Here is a 27886-nt window from a genome sequence, read left to right as displayed (position 1 = left end):
TTGTGCCTCTTTATATTTTACTTTGTGTTTCAAATTTTACACATAGCTTTGTGCACATGGCTTTGGCTTAATTTTTATTGTTCTGGCTGTACAAATGGCAAAGTAAAGACGGGGTTACCTAATTTGAAAATTATCCACCTACCATCATCTGAAAGAAGTCTCCAAAGTATTAGCTTTGAATTAGTTAAACAGCTACCCCTGCTGATTGCTGTGAAGCATGACAAAAACAACATGGATTATTCCACCGTGATTGACAAAATTTCACATCATTTACAGGGCAATGAGTCTCTTGTAAAAAAAAAAAAATATATAAAGCTGCATTTTTTTTCTTCTTTAGAACATGAACATAGCTTTCCTTTTCGTGTTGTCACAGATACCGTGAACATGAAGGGATATAATTTTTAAGGAACTGAAATGCATATTTGCTACTTTGATGATAAAAAAAGCAGAGGAAAAACATGCTAATTGGATGTCTGTTAAATATAGTAACTTATTAAATGCTTGATTAAAAACACGGAGATACTTTAAGATACCGAAATATATCTAAAAAAAGACTTTAAAGCGAATTTGGACTCAACTTATTCAAAACAAATATCTTATTATTCTTGTTTGAAAGTCAGCTGTTAAGAGGAGGAACATGCTAAATAACTGCCTAACCCTAGGATAGAGAAAAATGTTGAATTCTGTATTCAAAACACCTTCATAAACCATTCCTTTCCAGCAGCGTGTCTCACGCCACCAATAATGGCTACAGAGTCAATCCATTTTGATTTTAATGGCAAGAAAAAAAACAAATGGAGCAGCATACAAACTCTTTTAACACAGCTAAACGGGAACGTAACAGCATACTGTCAGAGGAAACTCCTGAAAGCATAAACGGTCATAACACAAATCTAACACAACCCACTTGCATCAGTGCCAAAATCGAACCAGATTTATAAACAACTGGTAAATTCAAAACCTTGTGGATGTATCATGACTTTCAAAGGTCAAACATAAATGTCTTTTTTTTTTTGTCAACCAAAAATTTAGCTAAGGAGGCATCACATTCGCTGGCTTGTTAAGGAGGTTGGATGTCATTTGCCTGATAGTGCTGAGGGGCAGAGGGCAGAGGTCACTTTGGTAAATGTCCCACAGTTCCTTTAAAGCGCCCACAATGCTGCGCTTTGCCACGCCCGGGTGCAAGCGCGTCAGCTCAGCCATCAGGGTGTCGAACCCGGCCATGGTGCCATACTGCTGGGGCACAAAGGGTGCCCTTGGTGTGGGTGTGCTGCTAACCCCCAAGCTTTTCTAGACACAAAGCACAGGCTCGGTGGTTATCCCCCCAAAAAAGGAAGAACCTCACCATAATTTATGTCTTTGCAATCCAATTACAAATGAAACATGAGATGTATTCACAATACCTACTAAACACTGCCTAAAATCATTCCAAAAAGTAAAGATCCCAATTTGCATATTTCCTTAAGAAACCAGCTCAAGCATCACTTAACTGGCTGAAAATCGGTCCTATTTAAAAAATGAAAACACTATCCTCTGCTATAAAGAAAGACACTTGCATCAAAACCACAGGGCCCAGCAGTGTTGGTAAAACAGTAAATGGGCTGTCGACCTTCGGTACTCAAAGCGCTTCATAATTTACCAACTGATGACGGTATCAGGAGCAACTGGGGATTTGTCTTTGTTGCATCATTACTGGCCTCTCACATAGGCATACAGTACTAAGGGAGTTTGGCCTTTTCTACGCTGGAAAGGAAACGAAAATACTCATGCTAGCTTAGTAGCTAATAGTACTAAGCTACTAAGCTTAGTAGCAGTTTGACAACAAAGCGGATGGATTTAAAATGGGTTCAAAAGGGATAAACGGTTCAGAAAATTGATGAATAGACGCTGGTAGGGAGAAGAAAAACTCACTGCAATTTTTATACAGTATCCAATTTTAACATAATAATCTACCTCAACATCTTTTTTTTTTCAATTTGTCCCTCAGTGTAATTGAAGCAACGGGAGTTGACTCACCTCATTCACATTGTTGGCTATGTTAGGAACATCAAGTCCAGAAGCCATTTCCTCTTCCTTGGACAATTCTGTGGCAATTCCCACTAAGTTAACAACGATAAGACAGGAAATACATAAAGATGGTGTTTATTCACAACTGCAAGGCCTCAAATGGTATATCTTACCATTTGACATTTCCTCTGACTGTTCTTTCCCCTCAGCAAATACTGAGACTGGATAAAGTTCTTCCTCAGCATCATACCACGCCTCACTCGTGTTCAGCTCTTTGCATGCACCTGTTGTCCAAGGCCAACGACATACCAAACAACCAAAGGTCTGAAGTAAATCTATAAATTTCGAGATATATATTTCCCTCTCCCCCACCCCCATACTTTCCTGCAATCGTGCTAGGAACTCAGTTGTCTCAGGCTTCGTGCCTCTGTCATAGTCATCCATGGAAAATAAGGCTGAGGTGAGGGACCAAACAATGCATGGCTCAGAACCCCAATGATTAATCTAAATGGGCAGTTTTCCTTCGCCTGTTATCTGTGCCTACGCGCCAAGCAGCAGCTCAGACACCAGCATATTAACACCCTTTTTGGAGCCCTTGGAGGTTCTGTTCTGGAAGTTGTGGGGCGGAATTGATTGGCATACCTCTGTAAACATTGCATGGACATCTAAGATCGTGCTTCTGGATTGGCCGATTGGGGTGGTGGCCCCCTTTTAAGAAGGGCAACCGAACGGTGTCATCACATGCCTCAACCTGGAATTAATCTTGGCTGTGGAACAGGGAACAATCTTTACATCCTTGGAAGGATTCTGGTGGGTCTCAGGGAGTTCACCCAACTAATCTACACGCATTCTGTCGAGTTGGTCAAAGTTTTTGACTATGTCCCTCAAGGAATCCTGCGGTGGGTGGGTGCATCCTGATTACGGGAACCCCAAATACAGACTGTTCGGTTCCTGTACGGCAGATGCCAATAGTAAGTCGAGTTTATTTCCAGTGAGGGTTGGACGTCGCCAAGGCTGTCCTTTGTCACAAATTCTATTCATAACCTTTATGGACAGGTTGTCTCTTGGGGCAGTCAGGGCGTTGAAGGAGCCCAGTTTGGTGGGCATAATGTTGCATCTCTGCTTTTTGCTGCACTCTTCAACTGTTACTGGAAACGTTCGCAGCTGAGTAAGAAGCAGTTGGGATGTGAATCACCATCTCCAATTCTGAAACCATGATCATCAGTTGCAAAAGGGTGAAGTTCTCTGCGGCTCAGGGATGAGATCCTGCAAGTGGAGGACTTCAAGTATCTTGTTTGAAAATGAAGAAAGAAAGGAGCGGGAGTTGACAGACAAATTGGAGAATCGCCTGAAGCTCTGTATTGAGAGGAGATAGATGAGGTGGCTCAGGCTGCTGATTAGGATGTCTCCTCAATGCCTCCCTGGTGAGAAGTTCTGGGCATGTTCCAACGAGAGGAACCCTTGGGGACCCCTGAGGACACACCACACTGGAGACACAGTCTCCCAGGTGGCCTCATGCTTCAGGATCTTCACTGAAGAGATAGATGAAGTGGCTAGGGAGAAGGAAGTCTGGGCTTCCCTGCTAAAGCTGCTACCCGACCCCGGATAAGCAGAAGACAATGGATGGACTAATGGCATACCTGATTGGTTTTCTTCGGGAGTGTTTGCTTTGAAGGTGACACTGTTCTCACAGGAGACGGGCATGCTGGTGCTTTTGGATTTGCCCCAGTCCACCCTGGGATTTCTCTGAACATCATATGAAAGTCAAACATTGTTAATTGGAATATGAAGTTCAACATTTTCAATGACAAATATTGACGTCTTTGTAATATTGTGATAAATGTATTATTGGCTACACATGTACAACCAAGTAGGGTTGAATGGAAAGTGGACTGTATTTTTGTGAGGCAAGTTAAGGTGTTCAGGTAGTGCACATAGCATCTCTTTTCAACATTTTTGGTCATAACGTGAATGTATTACATTCCAGTTCTCACCCAGTCACAATCTATAGTCAAAGGCTTGAGGTGATCCAGAGGAATCCCTGCCAGAATCTCATCTCTCATCTTCTTATAGTCAGATTCCAATTTCTGTACAACATCCAGAATAGTGGCTGGAGACTGAGTTGACCTATCAAACATGAGGAAAACTTGTAACATTTGTTTTCTATTAGCATATTTGATGCTCACAGATGCTAACGTGACTAGCTTGTCATGGCACAAATTACTTTCGCTTATATGGCAATTAAAAATGTTACGTGATAAACCTCTCCTATACAGTTAAATGTTTTGTTTTCTGTGAGAGCAACTTCAACCAGTGTCATGGAGCATACAGTATGTTCCACTGCACATCAAAAGGAAACCATCTTACAGTTGAGAATTGCTGCAGTGTTGTCGGTACATGTAGTACTGCAGGGCCAGCACACTTAGCTCTGCCTTCTGAGCACGTCCGACGCAGTCGCATTGCTTTCGATGTGGATGATGCGGACTGGAGTAATGTGTCAAAGTTAAAATATCATCACGTCAGTCCCCCCCAAAAAATCTATTAGGATTTGTTACCTCTCCTCTTTTTTCCTTGCCACTTCCTGGTCCACCGTAAATTTGCTAAATTCCTGAAATATAAAAGGTATGTGGCTACTATTAATTTAATTCAAATCTTTTCAACTTTCGATCTGTTATTACCGCCGTCAAGCACAAAGAGAGCACAAATGAAAGGGACAGAACATATATTCACAAAACATTGCAGTGGGGATTAGCATTAACAAATACAACTTTTGTGCAAAGCCAGACAAATGTGCAGATCGATGTGTTTATGCCATGATGAGATCTAAAGACATTTTTGGCTTCAATGAAAGCCTACGCTCATTCAGTCATATTCTAGTTTCATCCATCAGCAGGCTTTACAATGGGTGCTCACGTGAAAAACCCTGAAGAATGGAGGTGAGTCGTGTGTGTGCGTGTGTGCGCGCTCACGCGTGTGGTTTGTTTCAACTCTAGCTGAAAGGAAGGGTGCTTCCCTCCATCCAGCAGGTCCACCTGTTCCTTAGTCTAATCAAGCCTGTTCAAGTATTTAAGGACTGCCATGGTCCCAAGTTGTAGTCAGATTATTGACCTTGCTCGCTGTACTGCCTCAAGTGTTATTTTCTAGACCTCCTTGCCCATGTTCCAATTCGCTGCTGTCCATTTAGATTCCAGTTTTGTTAGTATTTTTGTGGAAGTGATTTTTGCTGATTTTGGTTATGCGTTTTTGGACTCTTGCCATTTCGTTTTGTGTATTTTGGGGTTTTTCTGACACCTTGCCTATTGCCTGTTCATGTTTTGTTTTCCTGGCAATTTGTTGCCAGCAATTTCTGTTTATATTTTGTTGGTCCTTCGTTTTTACTTAAATAAATATTTTTGGCACTAATTTTATTTGTGCCTACGTTTGTGAGATCCGCTCACCATTCAGTTCGTCCATCAATTGTGTCAATTAATTACAATAGCATATTTAGGCGAGTGGCGGTCACATTGAACATATCGTAAAGACAATTTTGGGGTCGACTTCCACTTAAAAAAACAAAGGATTTAATGCATATTAAGTTACAAAGTGCACAGCTTTAATTGTAAAACTAACAATATCTGCAAAATTAACCAGAAAGTTTCTAACCCGTGGTAACTTCAGTTCTACCCAACAACATATAAAAAAGGATCTTGAATTTTATTTACCTTAACAACATCATCCAGATCAGACATGTGCAACTCTGTAAGCACAGTCTTGTCGGCTTTGAGCAGCTCTTCAGTTTGGGTGAAGGCCGACGAGTGCTTGGTGAATGGTGTGCTCACCATGATCTCGGAAGAGGCAACACAAGGCATTGTGGAGGTGCACTTATCTGCAGTGCTGATCTTCTGCTCTACTATGCAAGTGTTGCTGCTGGATGCAGCTGCTTCACTGACAAATTGAGCCTCTCTGGCTACTGCCGACTCCTGAACAGCAAAGATTAGGCTGCTGTCTTCCTGAATGAGGCTGACATGCCTTGAGTCACCTTTCATATTTTCGATACTGTGCTCTGGGGAAATATCCTCTTTATTTCCCTCAGAGGATATCTGGAAGTGGCCTTCTTTAGGTGGAACTTGCAGACCAGTTTTCTTACTAGACTTAACTTCATCTCCTATCAAGCCGTACAGCTTTGGCTGGAGCTCAATTTGGAACGGCTGCCATTCAGACCTGAAACGTAAAATAACAGGATGAATGTATGATGAGACTCGACATGCAGCGCAGACATTCACAGCCTAGTCTCAAAATATTTTATCTTTGACCAATCTACGTCTGTCTCAGAATGCAAGGAGGCAACGGTGCACCTTTAAGATCATTTAGCTGTGAATTTTCAACAGCAGGTTGCTAGAGTGAGCTGAGATGTGGTTGCTATTTGCTCACTGGAAAGTCAAGTGGATACCTGGTTAATTGAGGCTATTTAAATAGTTGAATTTTAGGTAACATTCTTTTTTTTTTTTTTTGCATCAAGGTAAAACTATAGTAAACTATCACTAAACCATTCAAGCATCAGAAAATGCGGGAGAAAAGAACTCAACAAATTGAATTGTACTTTTTTTCTTCCACGTTCCAAAAACACGCAGCTTGGATTGACAGAAGACTAAATGTCTGTGGCCCTTTTGATGGAAAGCAGTATAGAGAATGGATGGCTCTGACATTAACAAGCAAATCATGGTCAAGTTAAAGCGGAGCATTGCAACTCAAACTCTTCCAGAACACTGTTCAACATTCACTTTATCTTCACCTGCTACATATAAACAAAAGGAAATAGAATTCATACTGTTATTTTCAACCTTAACCTTGATGAAAGTTTTGAATATTAAGCATTTTGATGAGTACCACTCTCTAGGGACAATGAGTTCACTTGTTAAAAGTTCCACTGTTGTCATCCCTAATTCCTGTGGAAATGGGTATACAGTGCAGGCACAAAAATCCACAAAAAATAACAAAATAAAAATAAAATAAAAACAAAAACAGCAGTTAGTCCCAAGTGCCATCTGTATTGTGAAATATGAATTGACCCCGAAATTCATAACAAGCATACATTGAAGTGAATAAACAAAAATAGCCTCGAGCTGGTCCCCACTATGTTCATGACCTTACACTCTCAAATTCTCCCTGAATGTTGGAAAAAGGGCCCAGTGCACCATGTCACTAATGCAGTGATTCACAACCACTGTGCTGTGGCCCATTAGTGAGCCATGAGGGCTCTAACGGTATGTCACGGGAAATTACAAAATTTCCCTTAGACGGTGAGAAAATTATTTATGAATAACAAATAACGTGTCTTTGCCATTGTATCTATTCCAGCAACTTATTGTGGCAGAAACAGCAAATAAATTGTCTTCTATTCGATGGCAAAAAGTATTAAATTGATATATGTGTCCTCTTTTTGTGACAATTTGGTTTGGTGCCGTGCCATGTGATTTTTTTTAACCTAAACTACCGGTATGTGCCTTGGCTTAATGGAGGTTGGGAATCACTGCACTAATGTGCCGCACTTACTGTAGCATATACAGTGATCCCTCGCCATTTTGCGGTTCGTTTATCGTGGCTTCAGTGCATCGCGGATTTTTTCAAACATATTCATATTTTTTTTTAAAAACGTGTGTATTTTATATATATATATATATATATATATATATATATATATATATATTAGAGCTGTCAGTTTAGCGCGTTTTTATTGGCATTAATTTAAATGAATTTTAACGGGATTAAAATTTTTCTCGCAAGATTAACGCGGCACACGTCACAAGCGGATGTTACGTTGCTCTATGAATACACCAGAAACAAAACAACAAGCGCGCTGCAGAAGTCCACGCCCATGTCTGTTTTGCCAGCCACGGCAGCGCAAGACACCGCAAACGGATACTTTGAGTTTATGAATGGAAAATTTACTTTTAAATAGTTGCCATATTGCTCCACTGACAAGACCAAAGTTATCTGTTCTTCTATCTCTCTCTGTATCATACAGGTATACGATGTATGCCACTGACGCGATTGTTACTTGTTTGGAACTATTTTGTGTGGAAGGTTACAGTGTTCTGTGTCCATATAAATACAGCGGGTGGAGCTTCTCTGTGTTCGTCTGACAGTGACAGTGCGCTACAGTGGTAGCAACCTAGCGAAAGTAAAACGTCTCCAGTGTTGTCATCGAACCAAGTGTAGTCATCCGAAATGAGGTCGACACAAAACCGTAGAGAGACTTCCGCGCAAGAAGGACCAACACAATCAACATAGCCTGACTGTTAGGGGGAGTGAACCCCCGCCCCCCTTTCAGAATGGTTTGCCCCAGCAGCACGGGGGTAGTGCGTGTGCTTGTTTGTACGGCCGGCAGTTTCGAATACAGCGGCACATAATGAACACTGGTGTCCGGTGTCTCGTTATTCTTCAACAAACATACAGACTGCTGTGTTGAAAGCAAACTTGAGAAAAACGAAGTATGCAACCATGGTTTAAATCCACTATAGGCTGAGTACTAGTGTACCTTCGATGTGCACTTTGTTATGTTGCTCTGTTTTGATTTCATTAAAAAAGCTGTTAAAGCAGCTGTTGTGTGACAAAATATTTTTTTCACCGTTATTGATGGACAGTAATATTGTGTGAGAGATTATGTGTGAATAACTACACCAAGTGAATAATGTTCATGTAAAATTGAAAATCGAAATTATTTCAGTAAATATTTGCATTTGGCACATGGAAAACTGATTCATGATTCCATGTTGGTGAGAGCATTAAAATGGCGAAAAAATAGGACAAAAAAAGTAAAAAGAAATTCAGAAACGATAAAAAATGTGTGAGTAATTATGATAAATTTTTTAGTTCATTTGAGTTAATTATGACAGTTGCATTTTTAATTAAATATTTTAATCGTTTGACAGCTCTAATATATATATATATATATATATATTCCCCATATACATGTAGTACAGTATTGTATATGTTGCTCTATGTGACTCACTGTTTTGCTGACTTTCGCGGCTTCTCGCGGACTATTTGCGGTCTTAATTTTTTTATACGTTTACTGTGTTTTGTTATTCATAAACTAACCTGACTTATACATGTTTAAATCTATTAGAATACAGCATTAAGTCATGTTAATTACTTCAATATTTACTTCTACATGCATGTATACCATTAAATTTGGCCTTATAAATATTATGTACATGGACCTACAGTATATGGAGGGGGGGGGTTACTACTGCGCGGATTTTCATTTATTGCGGGTGGTTTTGGTCCCCATTAACCACGATAAATGAGGGATTACTGTATGCAATTTGTTTTTTTTTTTAAAAAAAAAAAGAAAAAGTCACCCCCATACTACCCTGGAGAACCCAAGAACCCTTTTCTTCTTCTTTTTTCAAATATTTAATGCTTTAATCCTAATTTACGATTCGGGCCAAATTTGACCCTTTGGGATTTCAGAGTAGCATTTGAGTAGCAGAATTTATAGGGGCCAAATTTGACCCTGTGAGTTCTCCAGGGTTAAGAATTACCGGTGTTTGTTGAGAGTCGACTCACTGAAAATTGATGCCATGAGCTGAATTGTTCCATCTGTTAGGTGCCGCAGATATCTGGCTAAATGGTTGATGTTTTCCTTGCTGATGGCATCTCGTTTCCTCCAAGTCCAGAGAGAAGTCAGGCAGACCCTGCATGACACCACGTGCACTGGACTGTGGTCGAACTGATTCCTGCTATGAGAATGCAGAATTGCACTAAGAGCTGTGAAGAAGTATCTCCCCCGCCCTCTCAAATTCTAACTTTTTTGCATAGTTTCTCCCCTTGAAAGTTTCGGATCATCAAACTGTAATTTTTTTTTTAAACTAAACCTGCTCCAAATGACCTCTCAGGTGCTCGTAAGTGTGGCACCGATCTAACGTCAAAATGTAGCCTCTGCCGACAGCTGCTTCCTGCTTTGTTTAGATGATATAACGAGCAGAATTTTCTATTTATACTGATCACGTGTCTATTTCGATAAATATTGATATTGAATTATCACTCGGCACTACTTTCGAGACTGATACATGTCAGTTTATTTCTCATTTAATCTTGATTTTTTTAAAGCAATTTGTTACCGCTTTTTTAGATTTTTGGAGGGCAAACTTCATACAGGTGCCATTTCGGTTATTTTTTAACTCAACGGGTCTGGAGGTAATCAGCCTCGTCAGTCAAAATTAATTTTGCTTTCTAAAAAAAACGGGATTAGCTACAGTTACTTAATTATTCAACAAATTGGGCAATTATTTTTTCACACAGGGTCAGGTAGCTCGATTATTTTGGCCAATATTTGAAGGGCCAACATTCATTCATTCATTCATCTTCCGAGCCGCTTGATCCTCACTAGGGTCGCGGGGGGTGCTGGAGCCTATCCCAGCTGTCTTCGGGCAGAAGGCGGGGGACACCCAGAATCGGTTGCCAGCCAATCGCAGGGCACACAGAAACGAACAACCATTCACACTCACGCTCACACCTAGGGACAATTTGGAGTGTTCAATCAGCCTGCCAAGCATGTTTTTTTGGAATGTGGGAGGAAACCGGAGCACCCAGAGAAAACCCACGCAGGCCCGGGGAGAACATGCAAACTCCACACAGGGAGGCCGGAGCTGGAATCGAATCCGGTACCTCTGCACTGCAAAGCCGACGTGCTAACCACTGGACTACCGGGCCGCCAGGGCCAACATTGTACGATTTAATTGGCTGGCCGATTAAACAGCCCTCAAAAATAAGCACCACCATCAAAAAAAGTTTGAGAAGAGGACAAATACTTTTCCACGGAATCCTCTATTAACAACACAGGAAGTGCCAATCAAACTTTCTGCTTCTATCCATACTTGAATTGTTGGTCTCTCCATTCGTGGTCTGTCGTAGATGGTTTGGAAGCTGTCTGCAACGTTGGCGATGCAGTCAGCAGGGCACGGCCACACTTTTTGTGTGAAATTTCCCTTGAACTGTTTATGGGATGTTTGCAGTAATACTTGCGGCATTTCTAGCAACACACACACACACACACACACACACACACACACACACACACACACACACACACACACACACACACACACACACACACACACACACACACACTTATTAGTAACGAATTATTCTTAGCATAACTGCATTAATTTCTATGACTGTGTACCATGTATAATACTTTTTGAATAACCTTTGCAAAGGTACCACAAAAAAAATCGATGAAAAAGGAAACCTATGCACAAAATAAAGTAACGTCTGCTGAACTTAGCTCTATAATGACATTAACTATGTCAACAAATCTTTTTTTCGTTTTTTTTAAGAACTGCATGCAAAAAAGTCTGAAAAAAATCAAGTAAAAATGGTTGTGATTTTCACTAAAGTGTGCTATAGTGAGGTACTGTATGCCTCGATAATTTGGGGAATCACTGTTGCAAAAATCTCCAAAAAACCCAAGAGCAACCTAAATACGCGGAGTAAATCACCGATTTGCACTTAGGTGAGCTTGAGTGAGGTACACCGATTATGACTATGAGCCATTTGTTGACAAAAAAAAAAAAAAAGCTAATTTATGCAGTTTACTTTAATGCACATTGAGCGATGTGCTCAACTGGCCACATGACAGGCGGTTTTAAGCCTTGTGCAACTTTAGAAGCATTTTCTGACTATTATCCTCAAATTTAAAACAGGGTGACCTCAGGAGTGTTTAACTTTTTTGGCTGGTACAACCGGAAGTATTAGTCTTATGTAGATTTCTAAATGTACTCCTTGCTCCAAGCCCGATATAAGTACCTATGATGAAAACAATGAGGACAAATAAAATGCTGTAAACTAACATTACTACATTACGTTTGGCTTGCTGCTATTTCAGTTATCTGGAATGAAAGTAAGAAGAAAAAAAAAAGCAGTTCATGCACATGCTCCAACGGCAGGTGAACTTACGCATGGACCATGCCTGTTGGAAGAGCAGTTCTATTGCAGGGTGTCTTTGCATAAAATGGAAAAAATTTGCTTCATCTATGAAAAAACAAACATGGCTTTCAATTGCAGTGCATGTGAAAAATACATCAGTCATGTGCAACTAGATTAGGTACACCTGACACCTGCAGTATTCAGTCTTCAATTTCTAAAAAGGGACAGGCATAATAATCAATTATTCGGCATTATGTGAACTGAGCAGAATTGATTGTGCTTGGAGATCATCAATTGGAGGTCAAATCGAATGTGCTACTCGAATGCAACCAGCAGAGGCGGCTCTCTTCAAGCAATTTGCTTTCTAAAGAAGCCCAACATTTTTTTTACAATGATGTGGGAATCAAGTGTTCAAAACTACCACCATAGCGAAAGTGTATCGGAAAAAAGAATTTAAACCCAAACAATTGTTGGGTTCAATTGCTGTCTCGGCTTTCCTGTGTGGAGTTTGCATGTTCTCCCCGTGCCTGCGTGGTTTTTCTCCGGGTACTACAATTTCCTCCCACATTCCAAAAACATGCATGGCAGGTGAATGGAACACTCTAAATGGTTCCTAGGTGTGATTGAGAGTGCAAATGCTCGTCTTTGTCTGTGTGCCCCAGGATTTGCTGTCAACCAGTTCAGGGTGTAACCCGCCTACTGCCCAAAGACACCTGGGTTAGGCTCCAGCACGCCCGCGACCCTTGTGCAGATAAACGGATTAGAAAATGGATGGATGGATGTTGACATGTTTACTAAATATCTCAGACATTAAGGGGGGAAAATGCATGAACATCACTCGTTATTCAGGCGGGAGGGGCTTTTTCTAAATCTTTCGCTATCTTGGTTCAACAGCTGTAAACAAGCCCATATACAGTACTTAGCAAACACACCAAAGAGGCTTTGCTTGCTCCTTTTTGGCTCGGATTGTAACTGGGCTGGCTATGTTGTCCTGATGTCCACTTACCGAAATCATTTCATCCTACATCCTTTGCCTACTTTTTACCTGCCGTGGTATGACATAGTAAACACATTCTCAAAGCTATTTGATTTGGCCCTAGTGTAGCTGTACAGATTTGGTTCTATGTGAAATGTATTGACTTCATTTTATATATAATGGCATCATGGAAGTAGTTCAACTCTCATATCCACCTTTAGCAAGGGTTTTGTGCGTCTATCAACAACAGAGCTCTTTCTGTGTTTGTTCAAACAAATGTGCTGTCGGTGGTTCACTTTAAAGTACCTGCTGCATGATTGCATTTTCTTAAAGTCCTCAAAAATAAAGCCCTCTTGGGATCCCAATATTATATTAGTATATAATAAATATTAAAAACAGTCCTTCGAAAAAAATCTTAGTACAGTTCATAAACAGTAGTTCGTACAATTCAATAACAGAGAAGTTCAAATGATCTCACCACCCAAAATAACCGGTTAGCTCCGTAATTTAAACCATGCTAACCCCCCTACCCCCCGCGCACCCCCTCCCAAGAATCTGAATTCAGAATCATTCAATAATACAACACGAATCGTCGAAATCCAAGTGATGCCCAACCCTAGGACACAGCTATATTTTGTCAGTGGTTTCACTTCCCAGTTAAATCATGTTATGGCAAAACTGAAATAATCTATAGCAGACATTGGAATGACACCAGTGCTGCTTCCAATTTCCAGCTGCTCATGCTCATTTATTTTTTGTAAACTTTTTACCATGTCAGTGAGCTGCACTTTTGAAATTACATTTAGAATTGAAAGTGGGTGAACACGCTGTTGCGTTACCTCATTACCAAATGAATAATTTTTTGGGAGGGGTCAAATGTCTATCCGTAATATCAGTTGTTAATTTACCTTGTCTAAATAGCCCCATGACTCCCAAATTATTCTCTGAGAATGGCCGCAGTTGTACATCAACCACTGTAATAGTTATTATGGAAGTATCAAAATCTCGACATTCATACGTCATAATTGTTGATGTTGCCCTTGTAGTGGATATCATTCTCAATGTGCAGGTGGACATGTGAAAATTGTGCAGCATACTGTGCATCCTTTTAAAGGTGCGCACAATTAAATCTACCCTTAAACTGGCAAACATGTTGAGAAATGAAGTAATAATTACTGGAAAACATGTTGAGAAATGAAGTAATAATTACCTGGAATGAATTGGCGGTATTCAGATGGCAAACTCAAGCGCCAGGCGGTTAACCTGGGGTCTCGAAAAGCAATGTTCGGATTAGCCGCAACAAAATTATAGAGAGCGCTGGACGATAAAAGAAAAATATATTTAGAAGACCAAAATATCAGCATTGTTGTCAATATTCATAAAAGGTCGTACATCTGCAAAAAGAACTTTTTTGTATTTTCTGAACACTCGTGGTACTCAGGATAAGTGGGCCTTAAGTCAGATTCTCCTGTAATAAACCACAAAATGATGTTCAAGTAAACGATTAATGATTTCAACACTAAAACACTTTTTAAATAACATATGAACTTTTTTATTGCATCAAATCCAACCAGAGACTTACGTCGACGTGTTGCATTAGCCTGTGCGTGATAAAATGTAGGCTCGGTTGAAAAATCACCCATGGGACTTAAAGTCGGCCAGTGAGGGGTCCCTCGGACGGGCAAAGTTAGCGGATAGCAGTGCCACATCGGTTCAAAGTACGCCATTAACTCAATATTGCTCGAGGGATTAATTTGAACTATGAAAATTAGACGGCAGTGAAGTCCGGAAAAAAAGTCAACAACGTCGTCTTGACTCATTCAAAATGAACTCAGGCTTCTTCCGAGTTGGCAGCTAGCTACGCCAGTGCCCCCCACTGTCCCGTCACTTCTAAAAAAATCAAAATAAAATACGAGTGCCGAATACGTCAAGCTTCAAGCTTGCGACTGTTAAGAAATTGCTAACAATCAAATATGCACCTAGAGTAAGCCTGCCTGAGTTACAACTGCTGAGGCGACGGTAGTTCGTGAATTGGCAAATCAATGCGGACCTGCACCTGTTCTTTGTTTGGTCCCCCCCAATGTTACGTCCAGACGATAATTCTATTCCTCAAGCCATTTGGATAATTAACTGTACAAAGAAAAAAATAAATGGTCATGTGGTGATCCTTAAAAAAAAGCACATTAAAGAAACATATCAAAACTGTAATTGTAATAAATACTTGTTCACTATTATTCAATTATTCGTCGACATACGTTAACCACTGCCAGTGATGGATGATTTCAATTTCTGGTTTAATACAATTGTGCGGTAAGTTTACAGACGCTAGAAGAATTTGTAAAATATTAGCAATTTCTATTGTGGAAAACCTTTGTTTTATTTAGGGAGTTTAGGCAAGTGTAGCTATTAGTGATCACATAATTGTGTGTACCTTTTTAAATTGATGATGACAACTCAAGCACGTTGATCAAAAATGTACATGTCATGTTTTCTTTCTTCTTTTATTCTGCCAAGGTGTGCAAACTTAGAATGTCAACTTTAATCATGATCTATTAATTTGATTACCAAATGTGAATTGTGTTCTTCAAATCTATTATGTCCAAACAAAAAAGACAAATAATATACTGTACTCAGTTACCCTGTCAACGACTTGAAAACTGCAATGTTTTTTTTTCCAAACACAAAAAAAACTGTGCCACCACAGCACCAAAAACATAGCAAAGTGTTATTATGTAACAATCCCCAAAAGACCATCACTTCAAATCTTTGGAAATGAACACACAATTTTCTCAAGAGGTTAAAATGAAATGAATGGCTTGATACATGAACGGTGTGTTTGTATTCTTTCTCGATTGTGTCTGATTTTAATGACTATGGTATGAGAGCTCCACCAGTGGGCGATGGTGGCCTTTGAAAACTAAATATGAAAACAAGTCAGTGGGCGGTATGTATTTGTGACAAACCAGTTATGTCACCGTTTGGAACTAATGTCTGAGTGATGATGAGGGCCATGTAAACATAAAGTGTGGAACAAATAATGTGAACATTGTTTTTGTGCCATTTGAAGAAGCAAAGCCCACAATTCCCTCTAGACAAAGACCAGAAGGTGCACTCCGGATGGACTCTACAGTGGGAGGTGTGTGTTTTTTGCATTGATGCAGCCAGAGCCTGAAGATTCAGAACTAATACTGCATTAACGCTGTCATTTCTCATATGTAGATCAATAATCCATGAAGAAGTGGCCTGCGGTCATGCGGCGTGATGTATGTCCACTTATGTGAAGGCCCAGTTCTGTGTATCAAGTGCTCTGTAACAGCGTATATATTGATCTGGAGTCTTGTTTACAATGCGATTGTTTGATACGCTCCGAGCCATCCATCATCCTCTCGATCCTTTGGCATCATTTGAACAACATTTGGAATGGATCAAAAGTGTTCTACTCGGCCGGCGGGTTCATTGTGAGGTCCGCAATGACGGAAGGAGAATGTGGAAGCCCATGAAAGCAAAGCAGAGCGTTTATTTTTCGCCATGCCGCGGATAGGATTTTGGCCGGTGTCCATCAAGCCCACACATTGCAGCCAAAATTATCAAAATCAAATGTAAAATGCCCAGTCTTTTATCATAGACACGTACTACAGTAACATTGGATGTGGGAAATTACAGCAACAGTCACAGAGGCACTTTTCAGCCATTTATTGGAGTCCGGGGGGGGAAAAGTAAAACAGAGAAGCAGAATGATGAGCATCAGAATCAGAATCAGAATCAGAATCATCTTTATTGGCCAAGTATGTAGAACACACAAGGAATTTGTCTCCGGTATAACACGCTGCACTAGTATCATCGTAAACAACAAGATCATTGAACCATCTTAGAGTATACCAGTAGTTTTGTAATACCATTTTGTGGTGCAAGAAGTTGTTGGCCACAGCTCACGGCAGATGTTCACGTGCAAACTTGTTGACGTCACATCCATCCCACCGGACGTCGCCTGGCGTGAAATATGTACAATGTATTCTATGCATGTGATGCTTGTAGCTTTTTTACATTTACAAGCAAAACAAAGGTTACCGCGTTAAATCGTCTTTTAATCCAATCCCAAACTCGTCTCTTCACTTTTTACGACTAGCTGCATTTTTGTCCCATTTTCACATGATCAATTGTCCAGTGGCGGGCCGTGCATTTCAACTTTAGGCCTTCAGTGACGTCATATAAATACACAATAGAATAGGCTCGTCAAGCATCACTTAATTTCAGGAGCATTTAAAACCAGTCCATAAAGCATATTTGATTGTTAGCAACAATCAAATATGCACCTAGAGTAAGCCTGCATGAGTTACAACAGTGCATATCAAAACAGTGATAGCTCTATCAGGCGCTAATCCCAATTTTTTTTAAAGAATCTTTATTGAACAAGTCACAGTAGTAGCGCTAATCCAATCACCGAGCGCACGGCCAGTCTCGATGTAAGGCCTTCTATCTGGCCCGAGTACGCAGACGAGTCAGATCACGAGTCCGAGGCTATTGCAACCTGACTGTGCCCGTTCACTCACAGCGCACAGGGGCCTGCTCTGTTTAATCTGAAGCCCCAAGCAAGTGTAATGTACCTGGCAACACAAGCTAGCTGAAATATGATTGGTTAAAAACTACAATAATAAACAAATTATTTATCGAGTGGCTTTCAATGTTATTTTAAATAACATCGAAAGCCACTTGACTAAGTGGAAATAATATGACGTAAAGAATACAGAGAATAATTTTGTTTCCATATTTTCCATATTTATGAAAATAAAATAACATAAATTAAAGCTTAAAAAGTAAATTTACTTTTCTGAGAATGTGTCGGCCAGCAGAGAAGGCTTTGCTGGCCCTGACGGAATGCCACTGATTGTAGCTCAGTGTATGACCAAATAACAGCAACTCCATTTGCATTGGCCACAGCTGCCCTTTGGCTGCGGCGATAATTGTCAAAGCATGAGAGCAAGCTACCAGACCCACTAAACAAGTACTTCAAGCCCAAGAAGTTTCTTTTATGCAAAGGACCGGTCACGTCAAATACTGTACTAACTACTGTACACAGACTTCAGCAACACAATTCCCCATCGAACAGTGATTCACATTATTCAGACATCAATGATATGGCAGGTGGGGGAAAAACAGCATTATCTATTTTTTAAATGCCAAAGCCAGACAGATTACAATTTTTTTCAAATCTATTGAAATGAAATACCATCTACATATTTTGTCACATGATGTTTCTCAACGGGAGTAGGGGATAATTAGTCCGAAAATTGATCAGAAATAAAAGTATGATTCATAACAGCCAGGTCAGGCTTCCAGCGATAATGCGGGGGCGATGTTCGTAAGATCATAAAAGAAATACACCAGCACAGCAAGCAGTGAAGCATAGAGTGTTTATTTGACCCAGTACACATGATAACAAACTCAACTGTAAGGAACACAATGCGAGAGGGGGTGGGGGCTACAGAAGCGTATCCAAGCGCGGCCTGTCCCTGTGCATCCCGTAATGTGGCATGAACCGGCCTTTTACACGCCTCATGAAAACATCTGGTCATACAGATCAGTCTGCAGTCAAAGTCTTCAGGAGATTTTATTGTTGGTGTTTTTTTTTTTTAAATGCCATTGCCAGAACTACATAGGGGACACATTAAAAAAAAATAACTGGACTGCGGGCTTTTAGCAAAAATATATACTTTATATAAGTTTTAACGTTGCCCTCATTCCAAAAAAATAAAATACAGAAACATACAAATGTTCATCCAAACACACTAAAGTGTTGTGTTGGTGGATGCAGTCTTGGCTGTTTATATCATGCAAAGTCACCTTTGTCATCTCATGGAAGGTGTCGAAAGATTTTTTTTTCTCTTTTATTCTCCGCATGCAGTCCGCGACGCTTCCTCCAAACCCGCACATCAGGAGTTGGTTGACCACAGCGGAGATGGCAATGTAAAAACAAACACACACGCACACAAAACAAGCAAAAAAGAGCAACTCGACCATTTATAAAAAGGTCTCTGCGGGAGAATTATGTACTTGCATATGCATCCCTTTTTTTTTTTTTTTTTTTTTTTAAGACGAGTGCTCATTAGTTCTAAAATTGAACAATACAGCACAGACTTGTACCAAGGTTTGCAGTATTCAAAGAGGGTGGTAGCAGATACAATCTCTTACAAGGGTATGACAACTAAAGAACGCATTTACACGAGAGAGGAGCCAAACCAACTAGTCTGTAATACTCTAAAGTCCAAAAAAGTGGCAATAAAAAAAGTCATATCTACAGAAATGATCAAAAAGGGTTGCTGGACAATCTATTTGCAGTTCACAGCCCTTTCACTCATGTTTTAACTCAGGTGCAGAAGCATAAAAACAAGGAGCAGTTTGAATCTATCAAAGAGTACTGCACTTAGTCTTGTTAGGTTTTAGATCTCTCTTGATTGTATAGGAATATCAGATTGTCACAAAAAAATAAAAATAAAAATCACCAAATCTGCTCTTGCGTCCCAGGTTCTTTGCGAAACATTGGAGGTCTTCAGACCTTGCATCTATTTCCACTCCAAAGGGAGGAGCTGGAGTTTCAGTTCACCGGTCTCACAACCCACTGCAGTTTGTCACACCTTTAACATTTGTCCATTGTTTGTGGCAATCCCCCCCCATAAATCAGCAAGCAAGGAGATCCACGATGGCCTTAGCGAGCCACTCTGCAGGTGCACCTCTGAATTTGAAAGCGTCAAGAGACTTGGGGGAGTGTTTTTTTCTTTTTGCATTCTTGTGTGGTGGTTCAGTAGCTGCAACCGTCGGGGAAGGGCAAGCCAGCAACACAATGATCTGCGCCATCCAATAGGTAGGGAGCGTTCTCCTCGTAGTGGGTGAGGGGCACTGTGTCATCATCAAGGCCTGGCAGGCTGTCCGGGTCAGCTTTTAGGTTAGGCCTCTGGTTGTCGGGGAAGGCCATGGAGAAGAGGGCCTCGGGGTCGCACACAAACTTGTACACGTACCGCTCACCGGCCACCTGGGAACCAAAATTGAATAGAAAACATTTGACATCCATTTGAACGCAAATCCACACCGTGGACACGTGCCATTGTAAAGGATGGAAGGAAACAAAGGGGTAACGTGCCTTTACCTTCTGCATGATGCCCTTCTCGTAGTAGTAACGCAGAGAGCGACTCAGCTTGTCGTAGTTCATGGCTGGTCTGTTCTTCTGGATTCCCCAGCGGCGAGCCACCTTAAGAGGAGGGTCCGTAAGTTACAAACTCAGCGGCAGTGTCAAAAAATGGAAAAGCAGCTGCTGCAGCCAAACCACTGACCTCCTCAGGCTCAATGAGCTTGAACTCCATTCCTCGACCCGTCCAGGCGATAAAGTGCCCGTTGGCCGGGTCGTCTAGCAAAGTGACAAGGAACTGCCAGAGTTGCAGGGAGCCGCGGCGCTGGTACGGGGGTCCGTCTCGGTAGATGGAGGGCTCCTGCTTCACTTTACCTGCATGGAGGAGAGGGAGAAAATTGAGCCGGGAACGTGGCGGGGGTTGAGGGTGACAATAAAGCAAGACGGTCAGTTCTGCACTTCACGGTCACAGTGTGGTGAGACATTCCTGCCACATGGCGAGTGTGAAGTAGACTCACTATTCATTGCACATCACGGAAGAGTAGAAGAATTAAAAAAAAAAAAATCTCGAGCGGAAATCCTGTCCCCCGCCAGCCCTCCCAAAAAAATCTCACCTTCTAATCTTTCAGGGACAACGCAGGTATCGTCAAAGTAGAGTTGAGTATCTCGCTCGAAGGAGAAGCCTGAGGTTGAAAGATTTATTATGAGTAGATTGTGACGAGAAAACACACAGCAATCCAAAGCGCAGTTCATCGTTAGCATGGGCTATCCTCTTCCCCTTGACCGGTCACTTAAAATGCCGCTGACCTCTACTCGTTCATGCGCGCTTGATCCCTCTACGGCTCAATAAGTCCCGCACGGCTCAGGGGATGGTAATACCTCACCGACAAAACGCTTCAAACTCACGAGAAAAAGAAAAAAAAAACAACTTACTTTCGCGGTTATTTTGGTAGTAGCTCCCCGCTGTCCCGAAGGATGAGTGACAGTTGGGCACCTCTGCAAAACAAAGACAGTGGGCGTATAATTTTAGACCAGAGACAACGCAGCCTTTAGTGTCATCTCCGATGTGCGCCACATCAAAATCCACCTCACAGCTGATAGATATATTTGGACTTTGCGTATAAAGATACACCGTTTTAAATAACATCTTTGATTTGCGTGATTGGCTTCGTGTTGATAAATACCAGTAATGATGGACGGATTAGTTGCCGCTACCAGTTACATGAAGCCGCAACTTCCACTGCCACCCGCCTACGCTCGCATATCTCGGAGTAGACTTAAAAACCTCGATCAGGGTAGCGCCACGCAACCCATTCCAGCCCTCGCACGCCCACAAAGCCTTTAAACTGGATTAGTGATGTGGCTGCTGCGTTAAATCTCAATGATAATCAAGTTACAAGCGCCCCCCCCTCCACCCCGGGGTTTGGGGCCAGGCTTCCGCTTGTCTTGGCATACCAACCGCGACGCAATTGTTCATTTTTCTGTCTCCCATCAACTGATAAGATTGACAGAAGTCAACCGTAAGCAAGACTATACTCCACAGGAAGTTCGCGTAACAAAAGACTGACACACTGAATATCTGTTTTTACTTGGCTGTTTAAAAAAAACAAAAAAACTAGTACAGTCCCTGCCAGTATCCCCAACATGGACGTCTTCTGCCCATCTCGAGATGATAGCCTGATGTGACGTAGGTGTTTAAAGGCCATAAGAAGCTAAGAGGATTTGTCATTACATCACTGCCAGGCCAGCCGGTCATCCACTGTGCAGAAAAGGGAGAGTTTGTGACGTTGTTGGGTTTTTTTTTCCTCCTCCAGCAAAGTTCGAGCGTTTCAGCTAAAGAGGATGTTGGTGCTGCAGAGCGTAACAGCTGGGTGTGTGGGTGTTAGGACAACAGTCAGGCGCTTGTTTGATTTATACCATGTGACCAAACAGTGAATCTCTTTCATTGAGACTCACAGGTTTCCCCGCCCACCCCAGAAGGTGGGCTGACAAATGTTTGGCTCCTTCGCGCACCATCAAGTGGAGACATTTTAAGGCTTTTTTTTTGGGCAAGATACGACGATCTTGTGGGCCACAAAGTCCTCTGAGGACTCTGGCCTCGATCTATTCCAGGTAGGCTCAGTGAGGAGCTTCTTGCCACCTGGCTGGATGACCCATTTACTTTTTGCCCTTCGAGGCTTAGGCTGAGCTAAAAGACCCACTTTTACTTTACTGGCTTGACTCGGAGGACTGATCAGATTAGACTCAGTGAAAAGTGCGAGTGTGAAAGGGAGTACCTGTGCACCCATGCCACCATTACATGCTAAAACTTGCATTCATGTGTCAGCAGTCTGAACAAATACGGCCAGGCACATTCCTAACCCCGAGCTAGCTGTGGACTACCTGGCTCAAAGGAAAAAATGATGAAGCGTCACTCACCGGTATCGAAGCAAAAATCACGGGGCTCCTGCTTGATGGCCATCGAGTGGAACGCAGCCTGGTGCTGCGGGCCTACGCTGGGAACGCCCTGCTCGGCGTATCTCGGGTCAATGAGTTCTTGTTTGAAGCCATGTGGGGGCACGGCTACCAGGGGTTCGGACAGTTGCCGGTGGTACAGTGGCCGGCCCTCGTGCGGCCGACCGTTGATATTGGCCAGCTGGGGCAGGAAGTGGGGCCGCCCTTGACTCTCTGATGGGGGAAAAGGTAGACATGGCTCTGACATCTGCCTCTGGAACCTAAAGAGAGTAGCAGAAATGTAACATGAATCATTTAATGAAAGGACGTCGTTACGGTCAGACGCACACTTTGAGAACGGACAATGTGTATTGTGCAATGTCCAAGGACAAAACAAGCAGTGACTGGCAACCCCTGACAGGTTGCACATCTATCAGATGTATTGGAACTGACTTTGTGTTTGCCAAGAGTGGGAAATTTGCATTACCGCAAACAAAAAGACTTAAAGTAAAGGATTATCGATTATCAGTCGATTCGAAGCGCCGCTTGGACCTTTGGGGCACGACTTACCGGTGCTCCGGTGTAAAGTTATTGGCATCCTGGCCGATTAGTGCACACGGCACGGCGAATGGCGGGCTGTGGACCGAGAGCGTCGTCCGGTTTTGCGGGCCTGAACTCTGCGCGAGGGGCTGTTGCTGCTGTGGGACATGTAGCGGCCGTGCTCCAGGGTTCAGATTGGCTACACTGGTACGAGGGGGTGGTGTAGGCTCGTTATGGGGCCTCGCTCCAGCAGCGCTGGTGGACCCACACGGAGACACTGGCGTGGAGGGAGGGGTTAAGGCTTTGAAGCCAGAAGTGGACTGTCTGTCGCAGGCACTGAGGTCAAAAGGGAAGCGTCAATTAGAGAGGGATTGCTATTATTCCTTCTTCCAATATCTTTGATCTTCTTGTACCTGTAGCTGTAAAGGCACTTCTCTGCGTAGGGAATGGGACTGCTGTCCTGGTGGCACGGGGACAGCTCTTTGGAGGGAGTCAGCTCGCGTTTGATCTTCGTCGCCGGCGGTCCATGAAACATCACTGGACAGCAGAGAGATGACAATAACGACCACATCAGATAAAAGGCCAGATACCACCAACGTACGTAATTGAAATCATAAGCAGAAGCGCAACCGTTTCTTTTAATCTTATTTAGCGCATCTTACGGACAATACTTGCAAGTATTGCCGCAACTGTCCAGACCCAGTCAGCAGTTATTTATCCATACATGCCCTACTGTTTGTGTAGCCGCACTCGATGCATCAAACCCATCAAATTTCACATTTGAGTCCCATTAGGACGCACTCAATCCCAATACCCATGAATCAGTGTGGCTGCAATCTAATGGCGGTGAATGATTTTCTTCCCTGGCTGCTGCTGTAACCATTAGACCAGAGGCGCATGGCGGCTGCAGTTACCAGGGCGCCGCATAATGGCCTGGAAGAAACTAGATCCCGGAGAGGAGAGGGCGTCAGATGACGAGGGCGTTGATGGACTGCGGCCAAGCAAACAACGAACGCGCGGTCCCGTGTGTGTGTGTGCACACTCGGAAGTCTAATGGCGGGAAAAAGATTTTCTTTTTCACTCAAACGGCGCAAAATGGTTGACGCTGCTATGCTATACCTTTTTATGCCCTAATTACATTGTGCGTGGAGCAGTCCATCTGTCATTCTACCGACTGGGAGTCAACTAGGAAGACCAACTTATGGTATTGCAAGGAAAAATGTCTTCTCTGAACAGGCCCTTGCATCCTATGCTTTTGCCATCTGCTGCTCCTCAGACACGGGTTCAAGTGCTTATCCCTTGTTCAAAGTGTATAGGAAAGAGCAGGGGTGGGCAATTATTTGTTGCACAGAGCCACATGAGAACCTGAAAATATTATGGAGGGCCGGCTCAAAAGGGTGAACTAAATTCTACAGAATATTAATTGGATTTCTTGATTTAAAAAGCAATATTTTGCATTTTTGGGGACGTTTTTCAGACTTTAAGAGTACATTATTCCGTCGTATCAAACGGGACTTGGTGCTACTGCGGGCTTCCGTATCGTCTCCCCCTTCCTCCCAATGCTCTGCAACTTCAAGTAACTGTGCCAACTGGCGTTGAAATGCCTGTCATTACAAGTCCAAATGAAATGAATGCAGTCGCTGACATCGAACCTTAATTGTGTACCAACCTTCGGCGGGCCGGATTAAAAAGACCAATGGGCCGGATTTGGCCCGCGGACCGTAGTTTGCCCACATCTGGGTAAGAGGAATACATTATTCGGGGGGGGGTCTACAGGGTTGAGAGCATTTCTTCGATATCAACTCTGCGATTCACACCACTGCCGTCTCATTGTAATCGCCTATCTCGCAATTTGGCCTTGAATAGGTGCGAGAGAGAATGCCTGCAGCCTGGCAACGGCAGCCACCGTCAGCAACTCATCTCACACTCGCAGAGAAGCAACAGCGCAAACTGTCTTTACTAACACAGCTACGAATGTTCCCACGCTACCCTTCTGATTCCAGCGTCGTGCCACAAGGCTGCTAAGCGGCCCCGTTCCCCCAGTTGATAAAAGTGAACCCCGGTCGCAAACAGCAGGACACATTTTAGGACAGGAGTGCACACGCACACAAACACAGAATTTTGGAAAGCAGAGTGGAGGCGGCAAGCAACCGCCCTATCCACTGGAATCTGGTCCGCTCCGGCAGCGAGGCCCGAGTGCGGGAAAGTGTGAAATCAGATTAGGAGCTTGGCTCATGTGATGCCCCATGCCAATCGGCTGATTAAACTCAAAATGGTTGAGAGGGAGAGGCGGACAAGAGAGCGCACACAAGCCCAAAGCAGACTTCTGAGGACAAAGGATGACGTTTGTCCTTGATGGGATTAAGACATTTTAATAAACAATGGGTGACCCAGACTTTGGGTCAAGGAACTTTTGTGACAAATACTGTAAAAGAAGCACATCCTGACGCTCCACTCTAAGCAACTAAGGAGCAAGTCTGGGACGTGGCAATGCTTAAAACATCCCAATTAGAAGGCAGTATAGGCAGCGTCGGGGGACATGGGCAACGACCATATGAAGGAGTACTCACAGCTATCCGACTGGAAGTCTGGGACGAACTGCTCGTCATCTGGCACCTGGGCTGTGAGAAGAAAGAGGCAAAAAGTTAAAACACGGCAAAAATGAACATGAACGGACAGGTTGGACAAACTCAAAATGCAACCAATCGCCATCTATTAACAAAAAACTTTCTGAGTCAGCAGGCAGGACTTTGGCCGCCCTCCCCTTGTTGCAAAACACCAAAACGTAGAATGAGTTCACACTCAAGTTAATGTTCCACCCCAAAACTTCAAACTCAGCATTTGTCCAGAAACGAAACACCGGAACAACAAAGGTTCCCGGATCATAAAGCAAGTCAAACTCACCTTCTGCGATCCAGATATCCTGAAGCTGACTGAGATCTTGGAAGAGTTCTGTCCATCAGATAACAAAGATATTAGGATTATTCTCTTGATTGATGGTAGGCTTGATTGCAACCTAAGCCACACACCTTCTGTGTCCTGGGCGAGCTCTGTGTCCACAAACTTCCTCTTCCTGTCACCGAACACCCTGCTGTGCTCCTCGACACGAGACTGTTATAGGGAGCACAAGGGGAAAGCGCACTTTAACGGCGGTCCGACGACATCAAAGTACAAGCGGATCTGCCAGCCAAATGATGGACTGTGGGTTGTCCCACGTACGATGCTTGTGACGTGTGCCACTTACATTGGGCGGGACCATGAACGGGACCTGCTGGTCGTAGAAGCCGTCCATGTTTAGTTTCTGGTTTCCTGGGGATGGGGAGGGAAGGGGGGTTGTGTTGAAGAAACGGTGCTTTGTGGGTCACTGGAAAACAAAAGCGACACAAACGTCATGTACCGTCCGCCTTGATTGGCATGCTGCCACAAACGGGCGGATTCTTGAGATTTGAGCTGTGCCAGGCGAGTGGAAGTCACACAACGTAAACACGCATAATGCAGTTACATAAGACGGACTCATTGACTGAAATGGCAAAAGCTCTCCTGTATAATCAGCTTGCATATCTTGAGCAAAACATCCTGAAAGGAGGCCAGCCCTTGAACTAAACATCACCATTACTGTTATGAATTCAGAGTAAGTAACGACACATAAAAAGTTGTATTTGTAAAACAATAGGCAGCAGCCAGCAGTGGCCTCCATTCTTATATCTCTCTGTGGGCCCACAGATATGACTCACTCCGCTATCTCTCGTTAATGGATGACGAATAAAGCGTAGCTGAAGGCAATTACTGCAGACGCCAAGCAGATAGCATTTAGAACATGAGTGTGTGTTCGTGTGGCGCCATGTTCACGTCACACAAGTCACATTTTGACAGTTTATAAAGCGCACCGATATGTACCAGGAACCAGGTGTATACTTCCTTTGCAGCTGGAATTATTTTCAAATACTGCAACTCAAATGTTGCATTAGGAGCAAATGATATCATTCGACTGAGAATGAAAAAACAAAACAAAATACTGAACGCAATACGGCCGAGGATGAAAAACAAGTGGTCGCGAAAGCAGCAGTGGTTCTCGGCTCAAATTATGCAACACAAACTTTTTTTAACTTTTCGGCTTCTAGACTTCACGGTGGTGGGGTTGTCACCCAACACCCCCCTTTACTCCTCTCCGCCCTTCCCCCACCCTTCGTCACCTTGTTTTTCTCAATGAAGTGAAACTTGATACTCGATGCGCGTGGAAACGCACAGGAGGGGAACCACAGGCTCCTTCATTCATAAAAAAAGAAAAAAAACAACTAAAGACGAAATCACAAAAAATCAGCTACGACAAAACAATCAAACCAACACAGTAAAAGCATGCTTTTATTGTTAAATGGCGATTCATTTATTTGTGACGCACGTAAACAAGTGTTCGTGGAAAGTAAAATGTGCTAAAATGGCGTTGCGCTCTTTCGCCTCAAACCTTTTGCGAAAAATAACTTGTGCAGATAAGTAGACATGAAGCTTACCTCGACTGGGTTTGTCTGGTTCCTCTCTAGCAAGGGAATGCGGTGGATATGTCCACAAAATGGAGAGAAAAGAAAGACGAACGAGTAGCTCGCGGTGTTACCGCACGCTAGGATTGATGTAACCGTCTCCACTAACAAAACTTGACTGAGAGCTTCGTTCATGGATCCACTTGCTTTTCCCTTGGGCTTGAGCGCACGCAGAGACGCGCACTGATTGGTCGAAGTGAGGTGTCTGTTAACGAACGCAACCAATCAGAGCGCGATAGCTCATGAATTATGCAGCAGACCGTTTGGCCAATCGGAGCGCGGCACTGACCTATTTTTATGAATGGTTGGATTTCATTCACAATTTTTACCTCACTCAACTGTCGACTGCGAAGTCGATTTAAA

The 27886-nt window shown here is 42.8% G+C and overlaps 2 protein-coding genes across 5 annotated transcripts; both read right to left on the bottom strand.

Annotated features, from left to right (window-relative positions):
• Positions 1–666: 666 nt before the first annotated feature.
• rbm44 (RNA binding motif protein 44) lies at positions 667–14799 on the bottom strand. 3 transcript variants are annotated; one of them, XM_052081849.1, is made up of 14 exons: positions 14478–14799; positions 14288–14363; positions 14106–14212; positions 11950–12024; positions 10869–11023; positions 9559–9731; positions 5709–6207; positions 4563–4615; positions 4375–4491; positions 4002–4134; positions 3648–3753; positions 2181–2291; positions 2017–2099; positions 667–1290 (listed from the first exon to the last, which is right to left on the bottom strand). In XM_052081849.1, exons 1-14 carry the CDS (start codon positions 14713–14715, stop codon positions 1033–1035), a joined length of 2184 nt encoding a protein of 727 aa, XP_051937809.1. In that variant the 5' UTR covers positions 14716–14799; the 3' UTR covers positions 667–1032. The 3 variants fall into 3 exon arrangements, with proteins under 3 accessions (XP_051937809.1, XP_051937810.1, XP_051937811.1); XM_052081850.1 differs by having other exon boundaries at positions 9559–9728; XM_052081851.1 differs by lacking the exons at positions 11950–12024; positions 14106–14212; positions 14288–14363; positions 14478–14799 and having other exon boundaries at positions 10869–11243.
• Positions 14800–18292: 3493 nt separating this feature from the next.
• etv5a (ETS variant transcription factor 5a) lies at positions 18293–27661 on the bottom strand. Of its 2 annotated transcripts, none has more exons than XM_052081852.1 (13): positions 27497–27661; positions 26233–26352; positions 26018–26099; positions 25893–25940; positions 25559–25609; positions 23402–23525; positions 23019–23324; positions 22434–22729; positions 20949–21011; positions 20630–20698; positions 20221–20390; positions 20031–20138; positions 18293–19922 (listed from the first exon to the last, which is right to left on the bottom strand). In XM_052081852.1, the coding sequence occupies exons 2-13, from the start codon at positions 26278–26280 to the stop codon at positions 19692–19694; spliced, it is 1596 nt and encodes a 531-aa protein (XP_051937812.1). In that variant the 5' UTR covers positions 26281–26352; positions 27497–27661; the 3' UTR covers positions 18293–19691. The 2 variants fall into 2 exon arrangements, with proteins under 2 accessions (XP_051937812.1, XP_051937813.1); XM_052081853.1 differs by having other exon boundaries at positions 20037–20138.
• Between the last annotated feature and the right edge of the window lie 225 nt (positions 27662–27886).

The sequence above is a fragment of the Hippocampus zosterae genome, chromosome 12, assembly GCF_025434085.1.
Source record: "Hippocampus zosterae strain Florida chromosome 12, ASM2543408v3, whole genome shotgun sequence".
NCBI classification, from domain to species: Eukaryota; Metazoa; Chordata; class Actinopteri; order Syngnathiformes; family Syngnathidae; genus Hippocampus; species Hippocampus zosterae.
The sequence above is the reverse complement of the archived record's forward strand: the minus strand, read 5'-3'. Positions and strand labels throughout refer to the sequence as shown.

Excerpts from the sequence above, each read along its gene's own strand:
- rbm44 (XM_052081849.1), bottom strand. The coding sequence starts at position 14,715 with ATGAGTCAAGACGACGTTGTTGACTTTTTTTCCGGACTTCACTGCCGT. Across the intron at positions 4,616-5,708 it reads ATCTGGATGATGTTGTTAAG|GAATTTAGCAAATTTACGGT; the intron begins GTAAATAAAATT and ends TTTATATTTCAG. Across the intron at positions 2,100-2,180 it reads GTCAGAGGAAATGTCAAATG|TGGGAATTGCCACAGAATTG; the intron begins GTAAGATATACC and ends TTGTTAACTTAG.
- etv5a (XM_052081852.1), bottom strand. The coding sequence starts at position 26,280 with ATGGACGGCTTCTACGACCAGCAGGTCCCGTTCATGGTCCCGCCCAAT. Across the intron at positions 25,941-26,017 it reads GCTCGCCCAGGACACAGAAG|AACTCTTCCAAGATCTCAGT; the intron begins GTGTGTGGCTTA and ends TCTGATGGACAG. Across the intron at positions 20,699-20,948 it reads CTACCAAAATAACCGCGAAA|GCTTCTCCTTCGAGCGAGAT; the intron begins GTAAGTTGTTTT and ends TTTCAACCTCAG.